Here is a 27,242-nt window from a genome sequence, read left to right on the forward strand (position 1 = left end):
AAAACATGAAAATGTAATTTTAATAATTAAAAAGACTATAATACTTATTAATAAGTTACTATTCAAGGCTGTAAAAAGCGGTAAGGTCGATCAGGCATCGGTCTAACAAATAGTTGGCTTGACCTTTTAATTTAAAAAAATAAAATAAAATAAAGAAATAAAAAATAATCAATAATCAATTTTTAAAAAGTACTGTATGGTATCGTTAATTCTGCGCGAAATATAATATATAAAATTTATAAATTTCCTCTTCAAAATGCCTTAGAATGCAGTAAGCAGCATCTATTTGTTTTAGGGGCGGGAACGTAGTCCATTGGTAAAAGCGCTCGCTTGATGCGCGGTCGGTTTGGGATCGGTCCCCGTCGGTGAGCCCATTGGGCTATTTTCCGTTCCACCCAGTGCACCACGACTGGTATATCAAAGACCGTGGTATGTACTATAATGTCTGTGGGATGGTGCATATAAAAGATCCCTTGCTACTAATGTAAAAATGTAGCGGCTTTCCTTTCTATCAAACCGGCCTCGGTGGCGTCGTGGTTAGGTCATCGGTCTACAGGCTGGTAGGTACTGGGTTCGGATCCCAGTCGAGGCATGGGATTTTTAATCCAGATACCGACTCCAAACCCCGAGTGAGTGCTCCGCAAGTCTCAATGGGTAGGTGTAAACCACTTCCACCAACCAGTGATCCATAACTGGTTCAACAAAGGCATTGGTTTGTGCTATCCTGCATGTGGGAAGCGTAAATAAAAGATCCCTTGCTGCCTGTCGTAAAAGAGTAGCCTATGTGGCGACAGCAGGTTTCCTCTAAAAAAAAACAGTGTCAGAATGACCATATGTTTGACGTCCAATAGCCGATGATAAGATAAAGAATCAATGTGCTCCAGTGGCGTCGTTAAATAAAACAAACGTTACTTTTCCTCTCTATCAAAATTACCAAATGTTTGATATTCGGAAGCTGATGATCAATGTAGCAATGTGCTCTAGTGGTGTCGTTAAAAAAAAAAAATATGGGTGAGGGTATCCATTACCTCACATCATCCACGCACGGTGGAATCAAAGGTGGCCGTATCAATAAGTTTGGTCGTATCCTACGGGGACTACGTTTTGCAGCCAGCTGAGGACAATTTCTTTCACAGACCATGAGCCTAGTTCTCTCGTGACCTTAGCACTCCTAGATACGTCTGGCGGATTATCTCCGCAGACGGTTTACTCAGTATTTTCCAATAATCCTTATCGTAAGTGGGTCGGGCTGCGCCGTAAGTGGGTCGGGCTAGCCAGACGCCAGCCGTTCCCAGGGTTCCACACAGAAGCACTCGGTTCTCTTTGTCGTGTGAGGCGGCGCGCGCTCCTCTTTAACCCCCTTCACCGCTGATAAGCACATGAAACAAGTTTAATCCTGCTTTGTGCGTGCAATAAAGTCACGTCGTCAAATCAGGTTATATTCGCGGAATTATAAAGATGTTGCAAAAGGCTCCTTTGTGCGAATGGGCGGTGAAGGGCAGATATGTTTGAGATGATTAGGGATAGGAAGCGACAGGTTTAGACTTCTACGAAAAACAAAAATGTTACCCCAAAGTGCGTGGGATCAGAATTATCAAGTCCCGGCATAAAACCGTGAAGTATACTTGAAAGTCTTATCTTTTAATGCAAGACAGGAAAGGAAAGCAATGTTTTATTTAACGATGCATTCAACACATTTTATTTACGGTTATATGGCGTCGGACTTATGGTTATGGACCACACAGATATTGAGGGAGTAAAGCAGCTACTCTTTTCGATTACCAGCGGCGTCGTTAAATAAAACAAACTTTACTTTTAAAGCAGCTACTCTTTTCGATTACCAGCAAGGGATCTTTTTATATGCACCATCCCATAGACAGGATAGCGCATACCCTTGCTGCATTAGGAAAAAGGTAGCGGGTTTCCTCTGATGACTACGTATCATAATTACCAATGTTTGACATCCAATAGCCGATGGTTAATTAATCAATGTGTTCTAGTGGTGTCGTTGAACAAAACAGTATGAATATTCGTCCATTCATTGTTTTTAAAGCAATTTCAAACAAAATAACGTGCCCTATTGTGTGTACCCTGAATCATGTTTGCCCCCCCCCCCCCCCCACACACACACACACACACGCACACTCAGCATAAGTTATTTTAAGCTAGATACGGCCCTGGTTTTCTGGACTAGACATCCATCCCCATTCTTAGTGTAGTAACACCCCCTGCTTTTCATTCTCTCACATTTCGTTTTCTTTTTTCACCTTCCCAAAAATAAAATTAAGGATGGCTACGGCATTGGACTTACATGAGGAATTTAACAAAAACAACATTATTATTTTATTTTGAGGATTGGCTGGTTTTGTTTGGCGATTTTTTCTTTCTTTCTTATGACTGTATTTCTAGTTTTCGCTGGACAGCCCCAAGCGATGTTCTGCTACAATGAACGGAATTCAGCGTGGAATTCAATACAACACCTTTCAGAGACGACGCTGGATACGCTATTTGAATATCAGTCTTTTACTTTGGGGAAAAAAAGGAAGGGGAAGAGATTTCGTTGAATGCTTTTTCCTTCCTCCCTGAAACTGGGCGTCTCTCTTTGTGTTATAAAACGACCCGGGCCTCATTGAATGCAGTGTGGAAGGCTGTGTGGTCCCTTAGGGGATTAAAGGTCGTAACGCTATCCACGAAGACATTTAATTTCAAAAGAACCGGGTGCGATTGACTAATATTGGGTAACCAGCTTCACGGGCGATGGTAAAGTCATGCCCTAAGGATGTATCTTCTGCTTCATTACTCATGTTGTTGTTAAAGCAGGCAGAAGAAAGACATCCTTGTGCATTCTTGGCAGGGTGATTGTCCTTCAGGGGGTCTTCTTGTATAACACTGACGTAACAGACCCCAGTGGTTTTTCTCTTTGTGATTCGTCATCCAGAAGCTTGGGTGACCAGTTCGCGCCAAAAATGCTCCCACCACAAAGGGTTTTAGTTTTCAGGCAGAGCAACAAAGAACACACCACGCAGATTTTATGGGTTTGTTACTGTACATTAATTAATGTCAGGTACTCCTCTAAGAATAGAGAAGCGAAATAAAGAATGCACCATGTCGGTTTTATGTTTTTATTTTCATAATGAGTATAATATTGCTATACAGAATCAACCAAAAAACGAAAACAAAATACCACGTGTGTTTACGTGTGTTTTACTCCGTTTAATTGCATGTATTCTTACCATAACGTTTGTTTTTGCCTTTTTGAAGATTAAAATTGTGATATGTTATGTTGATATGTTTCATTGTTTTTCACGACTGTAACTCTTTCACGGCTGGGGGCGGGACGTAGTCCTGTGGTAAAGAGCTTGCCTGATGTGCAGTCAGTCTAGGATCAATTCACGTCAGTGGACTCTATGGGCTATTTCACGTTTCAGCCGGTCAAGCACGACTGGTATATCAAAGGCCGTGGTATGTGCTACCCTGTCTCTGGGATGGTGCATATAAAAGATAATCTTGCTACTAATGGAAAATGTAGCGGGTTTTCTCTCTAAGACTATAATACAATGTCAAAATAACCGAACGTTTGACATCCAGTAGGCGAGGAATAATAAATCAATGTTCTCTAGTGGTGTCGTTGAACAAAACAGACTTTAACGTTCACGGCTGGTTACACTGTGTAAGACGGGTGTTACATATAAGAACACGTGCACACAAAATACAGGCTTCGTTGTATATTTTAGTCTTACATGGGCGTAGGCTAGGAAGCAAATGGTCCGCTTTCAGAACTAAAACATACAAGTTTATATATATGGAGTTTCTGTTGGTGCAAAAACAAAATAGAAAAAGGTCCACTTGGTTCATATTCGAACGCCCCCCCCCCCCCCCCCCCACCCCCCATGTCCAGATCACGCTACGCCCCTGTCTTAGATTATTTTGTTGGTAAACGTGTGTATTTTATGTGCTTAATGTAAAGCGTAATTGGATGGAAGAACATCCATATTTAGACTTGCTATAAAGATCACTAAGTCCCTTAAAAAACCCATATATTTTGCAGCCTTTGTAAACTGTTTCCATCTTCTGGCGACTTAAATTACATATTGAATACAGTTTTTTTGATTAAAATGCTATTGTTTGTAGGCCTATAGCCAATGTGTGGACGTAATATATTTTTTCGTACGTACAAAATTATTGGAAAATAAAATCTGGATTGGGCTAGGCCTACTTCAAACATTAGGACGACCACAAACACCTTGTTTACACAGACACTGATATTATTATAAACAGGAAAATATCTTTAATACGTAATTTTAGTCATAAAACACGATCGGCAAGTCTTAAGCATGTTACAGTGGCCGAAAATTCGAGACAGTCCCTTTAAAGCCAAATATTTGAGTACGGTATCATATATTACATGCATTGAACACTCCATACTCAACGAGACATATTACTAGCCACTGTCCTGTACATTTTCTATAATCATTACACAGTGCATACATATTATGGGCAGTGGGGCCAGGCACCAGAGACAATCGGTAGACGACTGGATCATTAAAAACTGTGCCACTGGCACAATAAAAAGCCATTTGGTGGCCTTCACCTTGAGTAAACACGTGACCAGCCAGTGTCAATCGATCCGGCGTTCACGAGAAGTGATTGAGAAGTGCATTCCCACGGCTAGGCGCGTTAAGTGGCGTACAGCGCGTAGTATAGTAAGGCCAACCGGCCTCGGTGGCGCAATGGTAAGCCATCGGACTGCATACTGGTAAGTACAAGGTTCGCAGCCCGGTACCAACTCCAACCCAGAACGAGTTCTTAAGGGCTCAATTGGTAGGTGTAAGGCCACTACACCCTCTTCTCTCTGACTAACCAATTAACCCACTGTCATGGACAGATAGCTGCGGGTGTGACCAGGACAGCGTGCTTAAACCTCAATCGGATATAAGCACGAAAATAAGTTGAAATAAAATGAAGTAGGATCCACTGTATTCTCATACAGGAAGTATCCTTGTGGTAAGGCGCTCGCCTGATGCGCAGTCGGTCGTTCTGGGATCGATCCCCGTTGGTGGGCCTATCTGGCTATTTCTCGTCCCAGCTAGTGCACCACGACTGGTATATCAAAAGCAGTGGCTTGTCCTATCCTGTCTGTGGGATGGTGCATATATAAGATCCAACATTACTAATGGAAACGGGTTTCCTCTCTAAGACTATGTATCATAATTATCAAATGTTTGACATCCATTAGCCGATGATTCATAAATCAATGTGATCTAGCGGTATCGTTAAACAAAACAAACTTTTACTTTTACTGTAGCATATCTGATAAAGTGTGAGTTTTGGCGTGGGATAAGAATTTAGTTGTAAATCTTTAAGTGTAAATTCATTTATTACCCACACGTTCTACAATAAACGGTTACATAACTCAAAAAATTCGCTCGCCAGTCTAGATCCACCCCACCCCGTCGCTTAATTCCCTACAGCCGCGCCTGCAATACCCTGCCTGTATGTTCGTCTCCATGGCATCTTTTTGACATGTGGCATAATAATTTTGTTATAGCACACATTACATGTGTTCTGCGAGTATATAATGGCACGGCCCCAGTGTCATTTACTATACATCGGCCGAGTTACCTGTAAACACTACGTCACGATGACATACTGGCGTAGTTTAGTTATCGTGCTCTTGAAAACTGTTTCTTGGATGAAGTCGTCTCGACTCATTTTCATTTCAACTTATTTTCGTGCTTATATCCAATTAAGGTTCAAGCGCACTCTGTCCAGGACAGTGGGGTAGTTGTTAGTGGTTAGTGAGAGAGAGAGAGAGGTGGATGTGGTCGTCTTACACCTAGGGCCTACCCACTGAGTCGTTACATTCGCTCTGGATGGCAGACGGTACCGGGCTGTGAACCCAGTATCTATCAGCCTTATTTCCGATGGCTTAACCACGCCACTGTTATTGATTATTGTTTAACGACACCCAAGCACAAAAAGAAAAATCGGCTATTGGGTGTAACTCAGTGGTAAAACCCTAAATTGTATGCCCAATACGAGAGCGACACAAAACGTCATCCTTCCTCAACCGTCTGTATGACGACTGCCACTTTCCCAAGACTGGCTTGACAGCAATGTTAGGTTTGCGCATCAAAAACCAGTATATATTATGGACTAAAATAATTATGAATGTGACCAAACCAAAAGGCGCGGATATCTTTATCACCGAAGCGCAAATTTATGTTAACTCTGTAAGGATTTATTTAAACTGTTATCTGCAGTGATGGATAGTTGTTCTTTTGAGTGGAAATTTCACTGTGCTTGTTTGTCTGATGACGTTACAGATGATACCTAGGTGTGACGTCATGAAGCGTTGCGTTGACCATCTATCCCTTACTAGCGGCGATACTGCAGGTTTTTCATCGCATTTACACGAACCAGTATTTCTTACCCACTCGATGGACTGAAAATCTGTCCAAATGTCCGTCCAGCCCCCTGCAGTCAGAAAGAAAGAAATGTTTTATTTAACGAGTAACTCAGCACATTATATATATACGGTTATATGGCGTCAGACATATCGTTAAGGACCACACAGATAATGAGAGAAGAAACCCGCTGTCGCCACTTCATGGGCTATGCTTTTTGAATTTTTTTATATGCACCAACCCACAGACGGGGTAATACATCCCCGGCCTTTGATATGTATACCAGTCGTGGTGCATGGCTGGAACGAGAAATAGTCCAATGGGCCCACCGACTGGGATCGATCCCAGACCGACTGGGATCGATCCCAGACCGACCGCGCATCGATCGAGCGCTGTACCACTGGGCTACGTCCAGCCCCCTACAGTCGGAGTACTCTGGCTACAGTCGGTGTACTTGGGCTAGAGTCGGAGTACTTGGGCTACAGTCGGAGTACTTGGGCTACAGTCGGAGTACTTGGGCTAGAGTCGGAGTACTTGGGCTAGAGTCGGAGTACTCTGGCTACAGTCGGTGTACTTGGGCTACAGTCGGAGTACTTGGGCTAGAGTCGGAGTACTCTGGCTACAGTCGGTGTACTTGGGCTAGAGTCGGAGTACTCTGGCTACAGTCGGTGTACTTGGGCTAGAGGCGGAGTACTCTGACTGGCGAAAACACTGTGTACCATTTAAAATATCACTCGAAGGTCTTCCACGTATGTGGAATATCGATTATGAAGACATTACATTTGCTTCCAAGGTGATGACCAATGTGTTAAAAGACATGTCATCTAATGACATTTACAATGCAGAAATGCATTACTCTGAGACATTTAAGATAACAGTGATAGACAGAATTTTTTTAAAGTTGTTTTAAACCCGCTTATTCTTTTTCTTCTTTTTTTTGAGATCATATAATAAAACAGGGTAGTATTCTTTTGAAAATCTGCGTCCACGGAAAGGAAGGAAATGGGGGGGGGGGGGGTATTATTTCACGATGCACTCAACATATTTTATTTACGGTTATATAGCTAAGGACATATGGCTAAAAACCACATAGATATTGAAAGAGGAAACCCGCTGTCGCCTTTTTTGAGCAACTCTTTTTTTGATTAGCAGCAAGGGATATTTTATATGCACCATCCCATAGACAGGATAGCACATACCATGGCCTTTTGATGTACCAGTCGTGGGGCACTGGCTGGAGCGAGAAATAGTCCAATGGGCCCATCGGCGGGGATGGATCCCACACCGACCGCGCATCGAGCGAGATCTATACACATAAATACACCTACATACATATATAATTGTTAACACAGAAATGTGAATGTAGATGGTTGGAATCCCTACACATCTTCTTGCTACGGGACTCCTTATTTCTATTAATGAGACTGTGCGGCGGCTGTCTGTATTTTGACATTGGGATGACTTTGTGCAGCGCAGTACAATAAAGATCATGTTCTTCATCCGTGACCTCGAGTTCCAGACAGCGGTCAAATCGGGTAACATCTGTTGCGCCGAGGGAGTGTCGCCCGTCGATTGTATCGGGCGCACAGACCATTACACATTTTATGGGATCGAATTATTTGTCAACGTGTAGACTGATATTGATAAATGGCAGAATTATTATTATTTAATCTTCTGGTATCTTTACTGCCGTTTATAAATCTAAATGGTATTTCGTTGATAATTATATATTGGATAATTATTTAGAAAAGTAATATGTCCGTGTGTGCGTGCAAGAGCGAGACAGACAGACACAGAGAGCAGAGGGGTCGAAACCCACTCACACCGTCCCTATTTCTCTTTTTAATGTATTTTCTGGTTTGGCATTTGTAACCCCAGGAAAATAAGAAAAAGTTCCATTTACTTCTTTCAAAACCAACGCCATTATGTAATTCTTGAACGCTCACATCAGTAACGTGCACCCCCACCCTCACCAGTAACGTACACCCTCAACAGTAACGTACACCCTCACATCACTAACGTACGCCCCTACCCTCACCCCAGTAACATCTTTCTCTGGATAGTTTGTGAACTGGAGGACTGCCAGACTCGATCTTGGCAGGTCGGTAACGTTCTCCTCCACCGTACTGTAATCGCATTTGTCCAGGGAACATTGCGGATATTATAAACCAGAAGCAAACTACGATGGGGGTAATCATACAATCCCCCACCCCCACCCGATCCCTCTAACAAAACATACCCATTCAGTGGCTGGGTACATAATCTAATTCCATGACTTACTTAAAGGAAGGAAATATTTTATTTAACGACGCACTCAACACATTTTATTTATGGTTATATGGGCGTCAGACATATGGTTACGAAAGTACTACACAGATATTGAGACGAAACCCGCTTTCGCCACTTCATGGGCTACTCTTTTCGATTAGCAGAAAGGGATCTTTTATATGCACCATCCCAGACAGGGTAGTACATATCACGGCCTTTAATAAACCAATCGTGGTGCACAGGCTGGAACGAAAAATAGCCCAATGGGCCCACCGGCGGGGATCGATTTCAAACCGACCGCTTTACCACTGGGCTAGGTTTGTAAATGTTAAACATTTCAAATGTGAATACTAATTAATAAACATGGGTTAATTTATAAATGTTATGCCATTTGTTTTAACATTGGCTAAACTTTCGTAGAGTATAGAATAAACCACCATTTTGCCAAATGCCCATTCCACTCTGCATTGTGCAGGCATATGGCCGTGTTCCACAAAGCGATCTTAGCCCCAAGATCACCGCAAGTACATTGCTACCTTATGCACTAAGGTGATCTTAGACCTAAGATCACCGTAACTGCACAGCTAACATATGCACTTAAGCTGATCTTAGCACTAAGATTGCTTTGTTGAACGGCCCCGACCATGTTATATAGTTTTGTCGTTCTGATGTCAAAGGTCATGCACACACATGGACCACTTCACCAAGAAATGGGCTTGACAAAACGGAAGAATCTTAATTCATAAATAATACAATAAATACAAACAAAGTGTATACAATTCAATATTTATTGTTTACTTCAATGTTTTTTTAAAAAAAAATACATTTATGTACATACTTTTCTTGGATTCACACATCGTGAGTCCACAAATAAATAACCATACTCTCTCAAGTACCCTTAAATTACAACCACACATTACAACCACACATTACAACAGCCATTCACACAATAAAATAACTTATCTTAATCCATATTGTGTCGTCACACTACAGTTCTAATAATGAAATTTGAACTTTTTGAAGGTTCATGTCAGAGATTCCCACCTACAATGAATATAACTTTCACACTGTAAATAAATGGAGCGCTTTAGACCACGGGGTGATTCAAGCCTTATAACCGTATAAACTCGACACAAGCAAAAGCCATGTATTCTGATGGAATACAACAAAGATTGTCGAATACTACATTGGAAATAGTAGATTACATGCTTATCAAATGCATTAAGTTGAATGCCAAACAATCGCTGATAATTTACTGGCCGAATTGTTCAGGTTAGATTCAAAAGAATCCTGACATTTTGGGTCATTAGTTTTGTTAATAGCCCTTGCCATTTTAACCAATGTTTTTCATTTAAAAATATAAAATCGTTAAATTGGCAGTCATGATAAATTCGTAAATGAATAATGGATTAAGCTGCAGAATGCACATGGTTTGTGGATTCATGTAACATTAATAGTTCCTAACTAGAGGACCCTTCAATTTCCACAAATCCACACTTCCTTGTGCATTCTCCACTACTTCATGTAGATGGGATATATATTACAATGATTAGAGATGGGAGTGAAATGTGAGCAATAAATAATGAAATTTCTGTATGTAAACATGGAAGAACGAGACAAACGTATGAATATTCATTCTGCGATTTAACATTTAAAAAAATAATACAATGATGATACTAACACACATGCATGACAACTTGCACACCAAAACATTCACATAAATTTCAACCTGGACAAGACCACACTAAACCATTTTATTCAGATTACAAAACTCATACCCCACCCCCAATCTATAATTAAGTTCCCACCCACCCAACAAATCCGTGAAAACTAAATAGACTTTTCCACCATGAAAAGTCCTAATAATTCAATTAATTATCAAACTAATCCATAGTAATTTCGCCTTTTTTAAATTTCACAAACCCCCCCACCCCAATTAATTATAGTAATTATTGTCCCAATTAATTATAGTAGTTTCTGTCCTGACCAGTCCACAAATAATTGATTTTATTCACATAATATACCCGACAAGTCCACATACTTGCACACATATACCCGGCAAGTTTCCATATACTTTCACATGTTCACACGCACATTTCACAAAACAATATTTTTTAAAAGTTTGTAACACTTATCACGCGGGTCTCGTCAAGCTGTTTAACTCGAGACATTTTAGTTTTTGTCACTGAAATCATTTTCCAAGTTCGTCTTGTTTTCATGTAATGTTTTTGCATTGATGCTGCCTTTAAATAACATTCAGTATCACCTGAACTGGGTCGTAGGATTTTAGGGAATAGCACCCTGTTGAGTAACATTTTGTGTGTTTTTTATCCCCCGGAATGAAGGAAAGTTGCATTGAAATGGCAGTGTCATTCGCTTGTAGGACCTCTGGCCTCTGAAGTTATCACTTTGACAGGTCAAGAGCAAGTTGACCCACAGTTGAGTTAGGAAAAACCGTCTTCTTCAGAGGTTTGAGTCTTTCACGAAAGTTAAAAATAAATATCACATTGCACAGCTGACTAGATGTGTCAAATCATCGTCATATCGACTCTTGACTGCTCATAGATGAAGAATCATTTGTCTTTTCATTTCGTAATTTGTCCAGGTGCACGCAGTTGTTCATTCGTAACCATGGATGTTCAAATATCTGTTCAACTGTCGGACGTTCAGATGGACGGATGGCAAGACAGCGACGTACCAAGTCTTTGACTTCTGTAAGAACAAAATGAGAAGACATTTAAGACTTCATGCCGTGATGAAAACAAGGATATGTACATTTTTGTTTCACACTTTCCATTATAAAATATAGCAAATAACGTCAAAAGGAAGTCATGTCAATATACATATCAAAATAGATCAAAGAATTTTCAACTCAAGTGGGGTTAAAAAAAGTATTTAAAAATTAAGATTTGGGAAAAATTTAAAAACAAAAATTAAACGAAGTCCTTGGGATGTCTAACAACTGTACCAAAACTTTATGTCATCTGAATGACATCACGAAGTAGGGGATAATAATTTAGAGGCCTTGACATTTTAATATGTAATACTTGTATCACATCAACGCACCTGGAGATAGCCTGCCTTTGAAAGAAAGCTCGGCCTTCATGATCTGGTCGTCCTGTTCGAAGGGTATATTGCCACACACCATATCGTACAGCAAGATGCCAAGTGACCAAACTGTTGCCGAACGGCCATGATATCGATGATACCGGATCCATTCTGGCGGACTGTACACTCGTGTACCTGAAAAAACAATCATAAAATATCCATAAATATGTGCCCAATGTGTTTAGTTCTGTACTAAGATTAGTTTATTCAAAGATATGATATCCATTTTTTTTGTTTAATGAAAGTCTTTAAAAGGATGGGGAAAACTACAATAGCATGCTTCAATAAAGAAAATGTTCTGGATATGTCAGATCAAACCCAGCCTACTTTGTGACATTACTGTTGCTTTGCTGTGGTTTTATTTTGGGAGGATTTTTAAATGGCATTGATGGTATAACAATTTTGTAGATATAAAACAAAATATTGATTATAAAAGAATGTCAAAAGAAATGGGTTGCTTGTGAAAGATTAGAAAAACAAGCTGGGTTAAACTGTTGTTATCACAAACAACCCATTAAAAATTTAAGATTTATTTGAGAAATAAACAAAACCAAAGTTGGGACCAATTCCCTAAAGGCTACACATTAAAATTTAATACTGATTATCTGCACTGATGGTTTTGTTTACACAGCCAGTACAGCATGGGGAAACCACCTCAGAGGATCGCCATTGTGTACAAACACGAATGACGCAGGTTTTTTCGTGACCGAGTTAAGCGTCAATGAGCTCTGAGCCAGCCAATGGGCTCGGACTAGGATCTACCACTGATGACCTGGTGACAAACGCAGAACACCTCGCCAACTCAAGCATGGCCCACCGCCAGCACACTGAGCCACACTGTTTGAGTTCGGCATTCCAGAGATATTTGTAAAAAGCATCGCCTCCACATTTCACAGCACAGACAACCGCTTACATAAAACTGGGCTGCTCTGTAGGGTTTTAATGGCCATGTTTGTTTTCTATCCAAAGTAAGAAAAATCTCAACAATATGCTCCGGAGAAAAATAAATTGAATTTTGAATTTATCAAATATAAGAAGGTCTGGGGGTGGGGGGGGGGGGTTCTTTTTAAAAAAAAGGTTCTGTAATTACATAAAATATATATTTTTCAATACTGACAACGAAGTGTGTATGTATGTCCAGCATGCAGTATATCAAGGTTGATCTATGATCAAATCCATATATGGTAACCCTGTCTTACCACACCCAATCTATCCTTGATATACAGTGAAACAAAAACTGTTACATTCAATCAAAACCACCTGCTGTTTATAATGTAAGGACCAATGTTTTTCATTTTTGCATGCTTTACAAACAAAAACAATTTGTATATCCCTTCATACAACACCCAATTTTTTTTGCAAAACATCCACAGTACCACATCAACTTTAGGTAAATGGGAGCAATTTTCTTCATCACAACACAAACAGGATCTTAATTCCAGGGGTTTAGACTAACTGAACATACTAGTATAAGAACTTTCATTTTCCCAAGAAACAAACTGATCCAAATACAATGCATTGTACCCATTAATCTACAAAACCAACTCGTATTGGTAAAAACGGGTTCTAACTGGTAAAATGTCCACACAACACTTACCATCAAAACTGCAGTACACTGTGTCTCTGAGGAATGCACCGGAACCAAAGTCTATAATTTTGAGCTGTCCTGTTTTATCCACAAGAATGTTTTCGTCCTTAATGTCCCTATGGACGACACCGGCTTTGTGAATGTTGAGAACGATTTCGAGAATCTGACAGAAGAAGTCCCTGGCCCTGTCCTCACTTAGGACAACTTTCTCTGTGATGTAGTCAAACAAGTCTGTCACAGGCTCGGGCCTTTCCATCACAATCACAAAACTGTCTGAACGTTCGTAGTAATCCAACATTTGAACAACTCCTGACACATGCTGGACTTTTCGTAGAAGACAGATTTCCATGGGTACAGTACATCCATTTAGCTGTAACACAAAATGTTAAAATTGGTTAAGAAATAGTAAAAAGACATTATAGTGCTGAAAAAAATATTTTCTAATGCAATTGTTGTAAAACTACTTCAGCAATGTACACATTTTATTTTTCCACTTTAAAATATCTCATTTGTACACTATGTACTTAAAACCAAATTATTTACAGCAAAAAATTTAAGTTTACCAGTTACCCCACACCTTAAGGTGGGATGGTGTTGATGCCCATTAAAAATCAAAACATGTTGTGAAAGATCTTCAGTGACAAGATGGTTTTTTTAACAATAATAAAACTAGCTTACCTGTCCCCATTCTGTGACTTTGGCTTTGGAAATGTGCTTGATTGCTACCTGAAAAACACAACAAAACATCTCTATTAAAACCATGTACCACACCTAAAAAATGTCAAACACATGTACACTAAATAAGATATTGAAAATGTTTTTTTCAATATTTTATATAACAGAACACATTAACACAAAATCGACTGGGAATAAATTGGGGAGTGTTTTAATGCTTACATAATAAATTGTAACAATTGAGGGATGGGGGCATAAATCTAGAACCAAAACTAAAGATCAGTGTTAGGTCTACTAAAGTTAAACAATAATGGAAAATAAATATGATCCTGTAATTCTAAACAGTCATCTCGAAGCACCTTATGTGTTGTAAAACATTAGTGTTGTACCAACTATTTCTGTTTCACACTGTAAACATACTTACTGGAAAATTATCCCTTTTTCGAACTCCAGAAAAAACCGTTCCAAATCCACCACTGCCCAAGATGTTCCCAATACTGTAGGTTTTCTCAAAACTGTCTTTTTCCTTGACTGAAAGACAAAACATGACATTTTTTTTAAAAACACTAAGTCCCCAACAATCAATCTACAATAACAAAATGAATGGCGAACACACACACGTTCGTTAAAACATCTTGTTCTTGTTATCAAAACACTCACCTTGTCTGTCTTTTTCTGTGTGGTAATTCGGGTTGAATGCATTTAATCCTATTTTCCTTGACAACATTATTGTACCGTCAGTGCATACAGTAAACGAACTGAGTACTATGCGTTAACAGTACCCAAACATCTAGTGTATTCCAAAAACAAGTCCTACACGTTCGAGTCACTGTTTTGATCTGAGCCTATTCATTCCATACCATCCTTGTACTATGAACGTTGAACCCCAAACAATGTCAGCGGAGGAATTTATTCTCGTTGCCGTCTGGCTCCACCCACATTGGCCAACGGCCAAAATATTTCACTTAATATAATTTCGTTATTTTAATAAAATAAGCTACATATAACTTATACGTAATATTGCATTTGGTTCTTAAATTATTTGTTGGAATATCGTGGAAGTATTTAGATGCAGACATGGAACTATATTCTATAGTGGCGTGATGAGGTTGGCCCACTGCCAACTGTCCTCGGAGCTTGCGTACAAGTAACAGAGGGCATTCACCACATTCTTCAATCACTCAACCAATGAAAATGCTTCCCGCCCTTCAGGATTTACGCTCCCACCAATCGCGTTTTTTCCGTTTCGTTCCTAATCTAACCCGCCACGCAGCATCTGGTTCATGCGGGCAGTAGGTACAAACAAACCGTAACCAGCTTGTAAGGCGGGAATCGAACAAAGACGATTACCACCCTTATATTTTGATTAAATCATTTTAAAAGAAAATGAAAATGTACTAAATGTTTTGGGTCGTAACGGTCATTTTTTCTTATTCTTTTTCTTTAAAAAAAAACAAAAATGTCACCAATATATTACTAAATGAAACATTGATTTTAAGTTCTATGATGTGTTTGTTTTATGGGTACTCGCTTTCTCTAAAGATTCATGTTCTTATAACAATCTTAATCAGTAAGCTACTTTTCCCTAGGTACTACATTTTACTCGTTTTTATCGTTCCTGTAACTAATACAAACGTAATACATTGATGAAACTATATTTTAAAACTTTGTAAATAGGGATATACATATTTAATTAGTTGAACATAGTGATAATATTGTGAAAACACAGTGTTACATTGTAGTATCTACCTTTAACTGTTTTTATATACATTGTGTATATATTATATTCATTGTATGCATTTTTGTGTATGTTTATATACAATTAATGCGACCTTACACCATACCCTGGATGTAAGTATTGGTGTTCTGTGAACCGTATCAATACTACACGTATGATTAATGCAGCTAATATAATACGTAGTATGGGCATCGGTTAACGACATTTGAGTTCGTCTTAATGAAAGACATTTAAATGTTTAACATACTAATACATGTTTAACATACTAATACATCTTTAACACATACTATTACACGTTTAACACATTATTACATGTTTAACATACTAATGCATGTTTAACACATACTATTACATGTTTAACACATACTATTACACGTTTAACATACTTACATGTTTAACATACTATTACACGTTTAACGCATACTATTACACGTTTAACGCATACTATTACATATTTAAGTTTAGATGTTTAACAAATGTTTAACACATTACACTAGGTTCATATTCGAACCGGCCCATGTCTAGCGGGGGTGTAAAGAGGCAGTTACACTCGCACACACACCCAAAAGAGAAAAGTTATTTTTGTTAGGTCAGGTACACCCCTGAAAATGCTGTTCAGTTACAGGATTAATTCATTCCAATCTAAATGTTCAAGTGTGTTTGAAGTAATTGTCCTGCTTCAATAATGTGATGACAATATCGGCGTGTAAACTTGCTACGTGTATCTGGAAGTCCGATTTAGCGGGTACGTATACACCGCTCTGTAAGCGTCAAAATACTGGAAAAACAAGTATCGGGTCGACTTTTCCTTACATAAACGAAAAACGCAAATTTCGACCAAAGTAGATTAACTTGTTTTCGTGAGAAGCTTTACACCCTGTCTATATTGTTCAATTCGACACCGCTATATCAGTGGAATTTCCGCCCCCGCTTCGGACCTTTTACTACGACCAGAATTTCTACATTTTGAACGCCCCCTTGCTTCAACGTTCCCGAGATTAGGATAGCACGCATGCCTTCCCGGTATTGGTGACAGGTAAAACCTTTCCCGATCGGAGCAATTGAGGTGATAAGGAGATGAAAGCGGCGTGTATGTATAACGTTATGAGCATGACGTGCTTTGTCAATACAAGTTTGGGCGTGCCGTTTTATACACATTATACATTCTAGTCAGTGCAGTTGGGTTCCCGTTCGGACTGGCATGGAGAGAGTCGATGTGTATTGCTGCCCTATCTCCCTGCTACGAACTGACCGGTTCTTTTCTAGGGATATTGGATTTATTATACTTGACCTTGAATATTATTGTAATTAGCAATTTGGAGCAAAAAATACTTTCAAGAAACCTTTTTTGTGTGTGTGTGTGGAAGGGCCTCCCTGCCAACCCCCTCCCCCGTTTCTGTTATTCATAATGGATAGATGTTGAGTGTATCACTTGTTTAGGGAGACAGAACACTAAATACGCACACATATGCACAAATAATCACATGCACACGCACAGGTTTTAATTACGACATGCACAAAAACCCGACATTAGCGGTGACCTTTATATTACGAGGGCAGACTGGGGTGATAAGATGAAGTCCTAAATAATATATTACACCTGTTTATTTTCAAATTGTAAAGCGACCACACACACTAACACATATTCCAAACTAATTAGGTATATATAAAAACGAAAAATGAAATACCGAACTGTTCATTAAAATAGTTTTGCCATGATAAACATGATGCTTGATCCTTCGCAGACGAACTACATTACTTTGTGTAATGTTTTCTTTATTGCTAAGCGCAGACGAGTACACTGAGGACGTTTGCAGGTTAATTAAAAACAAATCAATTCGGTTGCTTCGCGACCTGTATAACTGGCGCCATTACCATTCGCTACAACTGTACCCGAGTAACCAAGGCCGTAACCAAAACACTGCCAACGTCGACAGCAATATACCCGCGCGACATTAACGAAAACACGTCTAACAGACCCAGCCCCTTTCCCACGGGTACACTAAATTCCGAGAATGCTCGGGTGTATATAAGTAGTAAGTTATTTTTAGAAAGGTAAACAAGACGCAGAAAACAGGTTCCACTGGCGGGGATGTTGACGGTCCCGACCTCCGCATGAATGACAGACTGGTTTGACTCAATGACGATTCGGGTTGTTTTTTTAATTCAATTTTTGTGCGCATGTTTTTAGCAGTCACACAAAAAGTAGATGGGTACAGTGACATTAGACAATGGAAATGAAAAGAGAATATGTTTTTTTGCTTAATAATTAAGTGAAAACGTGTATGCAATTCAAACACGGGCGTGTATTTTAAGGTTATAAATAGTGTTTTGCTTGTTTGTATACACGAATTTTCTGACGTAACTAAGGGCGTGGGTTTGTTGATGTTCACTTTTTGTTGTTGTCGTTTGGACGCTGTGACCGAAACATCTATGGGCGTTTTGAACATAGAAACCGTTGTTGATGTCCTGTTGATTTCAGCCATTCATAAGTGATTATTTCAACACATGCATAGACGTTTCGTATTTTTAATACAGCCTATGTTGTGTGTGTATACACGATCGTGTTTAAAAATATTTACATCTAGCTAGATTGCAATTACAACAATAGATCTGCTCTGTTTGACTGTTTATTTAAAATTATTCACCTGAAAACCTACGTATGGCCTTCAACAGGACAAGTTAATACAATATTTGTTTTCCAATAATTGTAACTGAATTGTTAATCAAATATGAGAGCATTTCCCAATAACGGTTGTAACATTGAATTACGTTAATTTCAATTATTTTAAGTAATTATTTACTGCAATATAGTCCTAACCACTTAAAAACCTTTTTATATAAATGAAATCAAGGGTTGTTATACGGGGGTTGAAGACGTCAGCATATGTTTTTATTCACACATTAGTAAATATATTTTTAACTTATACTATTTTTAAATAAATAAATGTTAATGAAATCCATTTTTTTTATTAATGTGCATTACATTTTACATTTAACCGTTTGCACTAAAGGGATACATACTATTAAACAATTACACTGTACTAGTATATGTAATTTCAGCAGAATTGCTGGGTTTTATAATTACAGTTTATTTGGTTTTAAGTCTGTTATTTTGTACTAAAGAACCGGGTGGTAAATTCACAAACGTTTCCAGATAATGCAAATGTAAAAGACACAAAATCTTTCTTTTTTTAACGAGTATTTATCAGTTAACATCAATTATATCGCTGTTAAAAATGGTTGCGCTTTAAGTACACAAGAGTTATCTTCATCATTATAAACAGGCTGTTTGACCGATACGGTTGTAAGAGTTGTCTTTCGTGTTCATGTTTAATTGAACTTTGTGTATCGGTTTTAATTTGTGTTCAATTTTATATTGAACCGTTTTAGACAAAATAAATTAAATGAACATTCAAAATTGAATCGATTTAAACACCAAAGCCTACTGTGGCTTTAACAATAGTTCAGTTGGTGGGGTGGGGTTCTGGAAGTAATATACGAATACTCAAAGCTTCTCAATTTGGACCAACCGCTTTCTCTTTAAAAGTTCGTGTAATATAAAGTTAAAATGTTTGTAACCACCCTTACCTCCGTCCGTGTGGAGAAATCCCTGGAACCTCTCACCCGACCCCCACCTCCACCTACTCTGCAGGTCCAGAGTTGGACATTTTGACGGTTATAATGGCTCTGTTGTGAGTTAAAAGGGTTTTTATCATTAACGAGACCACTAGAGCACATTGATTAATTAATCATCGGCTATTGGTTGTCAAACATTTAGTAATTCTGACACTTAGTCATCAGAAGAAACCCGCTACATTTTTCCATCAGCAGCGAGGGATCTTTTATATGTACTTTCCCACTTACGGGAAAGCACATACCACGACATTTGACCAGTTGTGGTGCACTGGTTGGAATGAGAAAAACCACAATCAGTTGAATGGGTCCAACGAGGTGGTTCGATCCTGCGAAACTGTCAGGGATAACTGGATAAAGAAAACGCGGGAACTTTGTCTAACAATGATTCCCGCTCTAACAAAACAATAATCCTGTATCTGACGTTAAATACCTTTACACTGATACTTTTCGAGTTTGATGATATTTCACATATTAATCAGTTATCAATTACACGGTTGTAGGCAAAAATCTCGAGTTTTGATTATAGAATTGTTTTTGAAGGCAAAGAGCGATTATAACTGTCCAAATGTCCGTCTAACTCTTGACTGACAAAGGGTATTCGGGCTACTTCCGAAGTCTGTGATGACATGTATATTGTTGGGGGGGGGGGGGGGGGGGGCTATACTTTGTTATTTATTAAGTTAACTGTTATGCGACTATGGCTTTAAATCGTGAAACAAAGACATTTTATTTAACGACGCACCCAAGACATTTTAATTTACGGTTTTATGGGGTCAGATATGGTTACAAGCAAGAAAGAAGTGGACGTTTATCTCCAACGAGCCACTAAAACTCATAGAATGGAGCTGGTCCCCAGGTGCGAACACGGCAACTACCAAACCTGAAGCCGATGGCTTAACTTAAAAACCACACAAATGAGATAGGAAACCCGCTTCTGCCAATCCACAGGTTACTAGTTTCGATTAGCAGCAAAGGATTTTTTAACGCACCATCCTACAGATAGGATAGTACATACCACGACCTTTGTTACACAATTCGTGGAGCACTGCAAGCGTTTGTGTTGGAATTTTAACAGAGGGTCAAGACTGGCGAGCGAAGTACATATAGCGAGATCGAGACCTGCTCCTCAAAAAAACTGAAAAAAAAAAGAAAGAAACATTTCTTCAGCTGATGTTTGATATGAAGTTTAGAGGGGGGGGGGGGGTCGAGTCATGCTCCCCTGAAAATATATATTAAAATTTTTTTTTTTTTACTTGAGCAGGGATGGGGTTTTGATCACTGGCACTTTTCAGATATTTTGCTTTATATTTGCTTTATAATAGTGTAAAAGTGTGTAAATATAAAAGTGTGCCCCCCACCCCCCCCCCCCCACCCCCACCCCCCACACACACTTTTTGGTACCTTCCTACGCTCGTGTTAATCCACACACACACACACACACACACACACACACACACACACACACACACACATCCCATCCCTGCACACTCGCCTTTTCAATGACTGGAATGAGAAACAGTTTTCAAATAAAAACAAAGTACATACCCATATCAGCAGTTAGCCCTGACGATGCGTACGGCGAGCGAGGGCAGAGGTCGGTGTCGATACAGAACGCGGGTATATCCGACAAGTCTTTGACGAACATCGCGTCCACGGAACACGGGATATGAAAATTGCTGAACATCTTTCTTTGAAATTAAACTTTGTCAAGATCTTGTTCAACACTACGTACACAATCCCGATCTCGTCTGGACCCTCTCGCCGGCCACTACTATCTGCTGCTACTGCTAAGCAACAAGTGCGGTGGCGCTTTTTAATTCATCAGTGGACTAATCCAGTGCACTAATTAAACCCTTTGTTAAAATCGATTACAGCATTATGACGCACTGCTCTGGAATGTCGCTTTTTTTGTGTGTAGCTGCTGCTGACCTTGAAATATACATGGACAGGTCTGAAATAAACAAGCTTTTGTGTGAAGGTATTGTCTCGAGATACGCTTGCACTCCTAATACCAACAAAGGTGCTGTTGTACCATAAGCTAATATAATTTTTTTTTTTTTTTTACGTACTAGTATTTTAAAATTTATTATTTAAAAATACAACATAACGTTTGCACTCCTAATACCAAAAATCGTGTTACTGCATCATAAGCTGGTATACTATTTTATTTTATACACTTGTATTTTAAAATGTATTATTTAAAAACACAGTATACCATTTATTCTGTTAATACCAATAAACGCGCTATTTTTTATATACAGTATATGCAATACAATATGTTTTCAATCATGTACATACCATATTAAGCTGGTATAATAGTTTATTTTATGTACTATATTTTAAAATGTATTATTTAAAAACACAAAACATTTATTATAGTTTTTCAAAAAGATACAACATGGAAATGAAATTGTATAAAAGTTTCAAATAAATACTCTATTGATAAAGAATAATTCACAGATGGTGAATATAGTTAGTATCCAACCACTTTTTTCGATGCACATTCCCACTCAACAAAATAATTAAGGGCCCGTAGATGTTTTCGGCATTTTTATTTGTATATGGTACAAAATACATTTGCTTTTACAAAGTATACAAAAACAGAATGTATCAATGGTCAAACTCAATCTGATTAAAATTAGCTCTACTGGTCTACCAGTACATCTAACAGCATTGCGTGTACTCCCATGTCCATGTGACATTTCATATATAAATAACAATTTAAATATCGACCAATTACACTTCGCCTTTTATAGCGTTATTCGGGAGCATACAAATTCTAAAAATATCGGGCGAGACTATTTATGCAATAGGCGAACTTGTTGGTCTATTTCAACATTGCAAAAACAGGGGGGAAAGTGCAGTAATAAACTCTGGATTGTATACTAGTATAAACAGATTTTATGGCTATACTATCACGGGTTGTTGTTGTTTTCGTGTTGAAACGAATTTTATATAAAAAAAAAATTATTGCAATTAGTTTCCGGCATATAATTCACCCGAATCATTTCGTATACCCTCGGCATAATCCCGAATGTTTTCAAATTCATTTCAAATCACTGGCATGATTTTGCAAGTAAGGTTTTGATTGGTCGAATGAAAGGTCTACTGGACATGAGCTCCAACGGGCTGCTGTTAGATCCACATGTAATAGTGGAGGTAATTTTAATTAGATTGGGTCAAACTATACTCAAACAATGTTTAGAAACCACCTGTGATCAACGCTTGCTAACTTAATTTTACACCAGCAAAAACTGTCCAAAAGGTTTACATGGACTGAACTAAAATCCGGGGGGGGGGGGGGGGGGGGGTGTCTGAGAAGCGCATCACCGACTTTCGATGTGTTTCGGTCGAAGGATTGAATCCCCTCGGAGAATCCATAGCTTTAACTGGGGGTTTTTCCCCCGTCTCAACCAGTGCTTCGCGAATTGTGTATTAAAGGCCCTGTGCCCCGTTCCACGAAGCGATCTTAGCACTAAGATCACCTTAGTGCATAAGGTAGCTATGCACTTAAGGTAATCTTAGGGCTAAGATCGCTTTGTGGAACGGGGCCCTGGAATGTACTGTCTTGTCTGTGAAAAAGTGTATATAAAATATCCTTTGCTGCTAACGGGAACATGTAGCGGGTTTTCTTTGAAGACTATGTTACGTGTCATAATGACCAAATGTTTGACATCTAATAGCAGAACAGAACATAACTTTATTTACAATCAGATACAAAAAAGTGTTTTAGCCGATGCATAATTAATGGGCTCTAGTGATGTCGTTAAACGAAGGATGGAAATGGTTAATTATTTAACGACTCGCTCAACACATTTTTTATTTACGGTTATATGGTGTCGGACATGTGGTTAAAGACCACACAGATAATGAGGGAAGAAACCCGCTGTAGCCACTTTATGGGCTACTCTTTTCGATGATCAGCAAAGGATCTTTTATATGCACTATCCCATAGATAGGATAGCACGGCCTTTGATGTACCAGTCGTGATGTACTGGCTGGAGCGAGAAATAGTCTAATGGGCCCACTGACGGGGATCGATCCCAAACCGACCGCGCACCAAGCGAGCGCTTTATCACTGGGATACGTCTCGCCCCATAGTTAAACAAGACCAAACTTTACTTTGAATACTGTAGGTAGGCTAACCCTATAGATGATTATCTTTCCCTAGAAAAAAAAATCTGCATCAGTCCCTGTAGTTTCGCGAGTGCGAGTGCGAATAATTTTAACATGCTCATATACCACTAGAGTTTCGAGCATGTCCGTCCCGGGGCCTGTCTCTGGATAGCCAGTGACTTGCTCCGGGACAGAACAAAATTAAGGGGATAATTTTGAAATTTACATCTAAAAATTAAATAGTGGGAATTGACTGCTCGGCCGAATATTTATATAATTTGGAGCATTTTAGGACAGTCCAAAAATAAATAAGAGAAAGAAGAGAGGATCGGACTATTTAATAATACATTTTTGACATAAAATTTTGAAACGAAGGTCTTGGTCTCCAGCTCTTTAAAGGGTCCGATCTAGGTAGTGAACTCCCCTTCCACAGTTGGGGGGGGGGGTTGCGTGCGATCTGAGGTGGGCTGTGAATTTGGAATACGAATTTAGTAGCTTAGCTTTGCAACCGCTGTCGAAACAGACCGAAGACCAAAATGTGCTACAAAAATGGGGGACGGCGACGCAGAAGGGGCCGCCGCCGGCAGTTGAGCTGCCGGTTTTGGCTCCCCCTGAACCGCCCCTGCCGGTCTCGTCTTCTTCTGTGAAGCAGGAGGGACCGCCGCCCTGAGCTGCGGTTTTGGCTCCCCCTGACCGCCCCCGCCCGGTTTGGAGGGACCGCCCCCTGAGCTGCCCGTTTGGGACGACGTCTCGTCTCCTACTTCCCGATCTCTTCTGTTTATTCAATAAATTATTGTCACCATAATACAAGGTGACAATAGCCGTGCTCCCATTGTGTTCAACACGATACTTGGCCTCGAGAAACCTCGACGTTTGCTAAACACAACTTCATTCTGCGCTGTCTCGAGTAGGAATTCCGTAGTTTCGCGACCTATTTTATTGGTTCTCAACGTGGCCATTTGGTTTACCGTGAAGCGCATAAACCAGTCTAGCGGACGTTTTTCCGCTCGGTCGGGCAAAAACGCAGCCGAGAATCATTACATTGTGACGTCATACGTTAGTTTTAAATTATTATTGTTGTTTTACTATTTATATTTAATATATATATATATATATATATATATATATATATATATATATATATATATACTACTCAAAAGAATTTAAGGGTCAGACGATATTTTCGACATTATTTTCTGAATGTCAATTATATTAGCTAGACCATAATGTCACGCATGGTATTGTTCCATTTTGACGAAAGTGGGTCTAAGCAACCCATAAATGAATTAAAATCCACTGTCATTGACACTGTCGACTAGTTCTAATGGCGAAAACATGCTTACATTTGCACGTAAATTAGGGCGAAAGCGAAAGGTCTGCTAAGTGCCCATAACTTGCTTTTTCACAAAGCGCTTCATTTGCACGCTTTGCACGTGTATTCCATGTTCCCAATGCTGAATTTCCGTATAATTGGAGCTTGCGTTCGTGTACGGTGCACACTCCAAATTCGACAATGGTACAACTTCAACTGACTATCGAAGATCGAGGAAGGGCTATTGCTTGGCTTCAGGATGGCAATACGCAAAGAAATGTTGCTCTGAGACTTGGTGTCAGTCAGAGTGTCGTTGGCCGACTGTGGCAACGGTACCAAGCAACGAATTCTGTTCGAAATCGTCCACGTTCGGGAAGACCCCGAAGCACTACAAATAGAGAGGACCGCTACATCACCAATATGGCTCTACGTCAACGCACAACCACTGCACGCCGATTACGTGACAGTCTGCGGACTGCGACTGGAACTCGAGTGTCTGATCAAACCATACGCAATTGTCTGAGTGCCAATAATCTACCCTGCCGTCGCCAGGCTGTTCGACTACCACGTCACAGAACGGCCAGACGTCACTGGTGCACGCTTCATCTGCGGTGGGGGGGGGGGGGGGGGGGGGGGTAATTTTGAGGTGGGCGGAATTTGGAATACGAATTTAGTAGTTAGGTCAAAGACCGAAGACCAAAATGTGCTACAAACATTTTAAGTCCAAACAATAAAATTAGAGTTCTCGACCGAAAAGGTTTTAAGGTGATTTGAGCAATTTAGACGGGCTGCCAAAATAAACTGCGTCGGACTGTTTACAAAGAAAAAAACAAAAAAAAACATAAAATTTTGAACTGCGGCCAAAAATGTTTTTAAAGTCCAACTGAGCCCTAAAAAAGGAAGTACATGTCCTAGGAGAGGGTACGCAGCAGAACTCATGGCGAGTTGATGGGATGATCGGCTCGGAACTTCGGGAAGAAGTGAGGCAGGTCGATGTAGCACTCTCCCCGAAGTATTGCTGAGTAGTCTTCCGGACGTATCAGCTTGATAATCCGATGGACGATTGGATTATCCATGTCTGATTTCAGTAAGCCTTGCCGGTACATCCCGTTCCGCTCCGACGTCAGGTAGTAGGTACGACTTCCCTCGACGTACTGGAACTGGTACCGCCCTTGACCAGTTGGTGTTGGTCTCCAGCTCTTGGTGACGAAGGGGCCTGGCAGCTGAGAGGTCGCAGTGAACTCCCCCTTCACACAGTTGCGGTACCGTCCAGGAAGCTTGTTGCGTGCGATCTGCCAAGTCGTGGGCTGTGTGTCGGACAAGTCCTGGACCGACACCTTCCTCTTCTTGGCTTCACGCTTTGCAACCGCTGTCGAAACAACTCGTGGAGACGCCGGTGGATTGGTTGGTGCGGACGACACTTTTCCTGTTTCCATCGGCGTTGGTGCTGCAGGGGGAGGGGCCGCCACTGCCAGTTTAGCCGACAGCTTTGGCTCCCCCTTTGCCGCTCCTGGCGTCTGCTGCTTCCGAGTAGTGGGGGACGGCGACGCAGAAGGGGCCGCCGCCGGCAGTTGAGCTGCCGGTTTTGGCTCCCCCTGAACCGCCCCTGCCGGTCTCGTCTTCTTCTGTGAAGCAGGAGGGACCGCCCCTGGCGGTTGAGCCGCCCGGTTTGGTCCCCCCTGAGCTGCCGTGGGACGACGTCTCCTCCTACTTCCCGATCTCTTCTGTTTATTCAATAAATTATTGTCACCATAATACAAGGTGACAATAGCCGTGCTCCCATTGTGTTCAACACGATACTTGGCCTCGAGAAACCTCGACGTTTGCTAAACACAACTTCATTCTGCGCTGTCTCGAGTAGGAATTCCGTAGTTTCGCGACCTATTTTATTGGTTCTCAACGTGGCCATTTGGTTTACCGTGAAGCGCATAAACCAGTCTAGCGGACGTTTTTCCGCTAGGTCGGGCAAAAACGCAGCCGAGAATCATTACATTGTGACGTCATACGTTAGTTTTAAATTATTATTGTTGTTTTACTATTTATATTTAATATATATATATATATATATATATATATATATATATATATATATACTACTCAAAAGAATTTAAGGGTCAGACGATATTTTCGACATTATTTTCTGAATGTCAATTATATTAGCTAGACCATAATGTCACGCATGGTATTGTTCCATTTTGACGAAAGTGGGTCTAAGCAACCCATAAATGAATTAAAATCCACTGTCATTGACACTGTCGACTAGTTCTAATGGCGAAAACATGCTTACATTTGCACGTAAATTAGGGCGAAAGCGAAAGGTCTGCTAAGTGCCCATAACTTGCTTTTTCACAAAGCGCTTCATTTGCACGCTTTGCACGTGTATTCCATGTT

The 27,242-nt window shown here is 40.0% G+C and overlaps 1 protein-coding gene across 1 annotated transcript; it reads right to left on the minus strand.

Moving 5' to 3' along the window:
• Window positions 1-9,449: 9,449 nt before the first annotated feature.
• On the minus strand, window positions 9,450-14,916 carry LOC121369039 (serine/threonine-protein kinase pim-3-like). Its single transcript, XM_041493853.1, has 6 exons — window positions 14,707-14,916; window positions 14,471-14,577; window positions 14,050-14,097; window positions 13,381-13,741; window positions 11,742-11,918; window positions 9,450-11,387 (listed from the first exon to the last, which is right to left on the minus strand). Exons 1-6 carry the CDS (start codon window positions 14,771-14,773, stop codon window positions 11,215-11,217), a joined length of 933 nt encoding a protein of 310 aa, XP_041349787.1. The 5' UTR covers window positions 14,774-14,916; the 3' UTR covers window positions 9,450-11,214.
• Between the last annotated feature and the right edge of the window lie 12,326 nt (window positions 14,917-27,242).

Source organism: Gigantopelta aegis, chromosome 3 (genome assembly GCF_016097555.1).
Source record: "Gigantopelta aegis isolate Gae_Host chromosome 3, Gae_host_genome, whole genome shotgun sequence".
Lineage (NCBI taxonomy): Eukaryota > Metazoa > Mollusca > Gastropoda > Neomphalida > Peltospiridae > Gigantopelta > Gigantopelta aegis.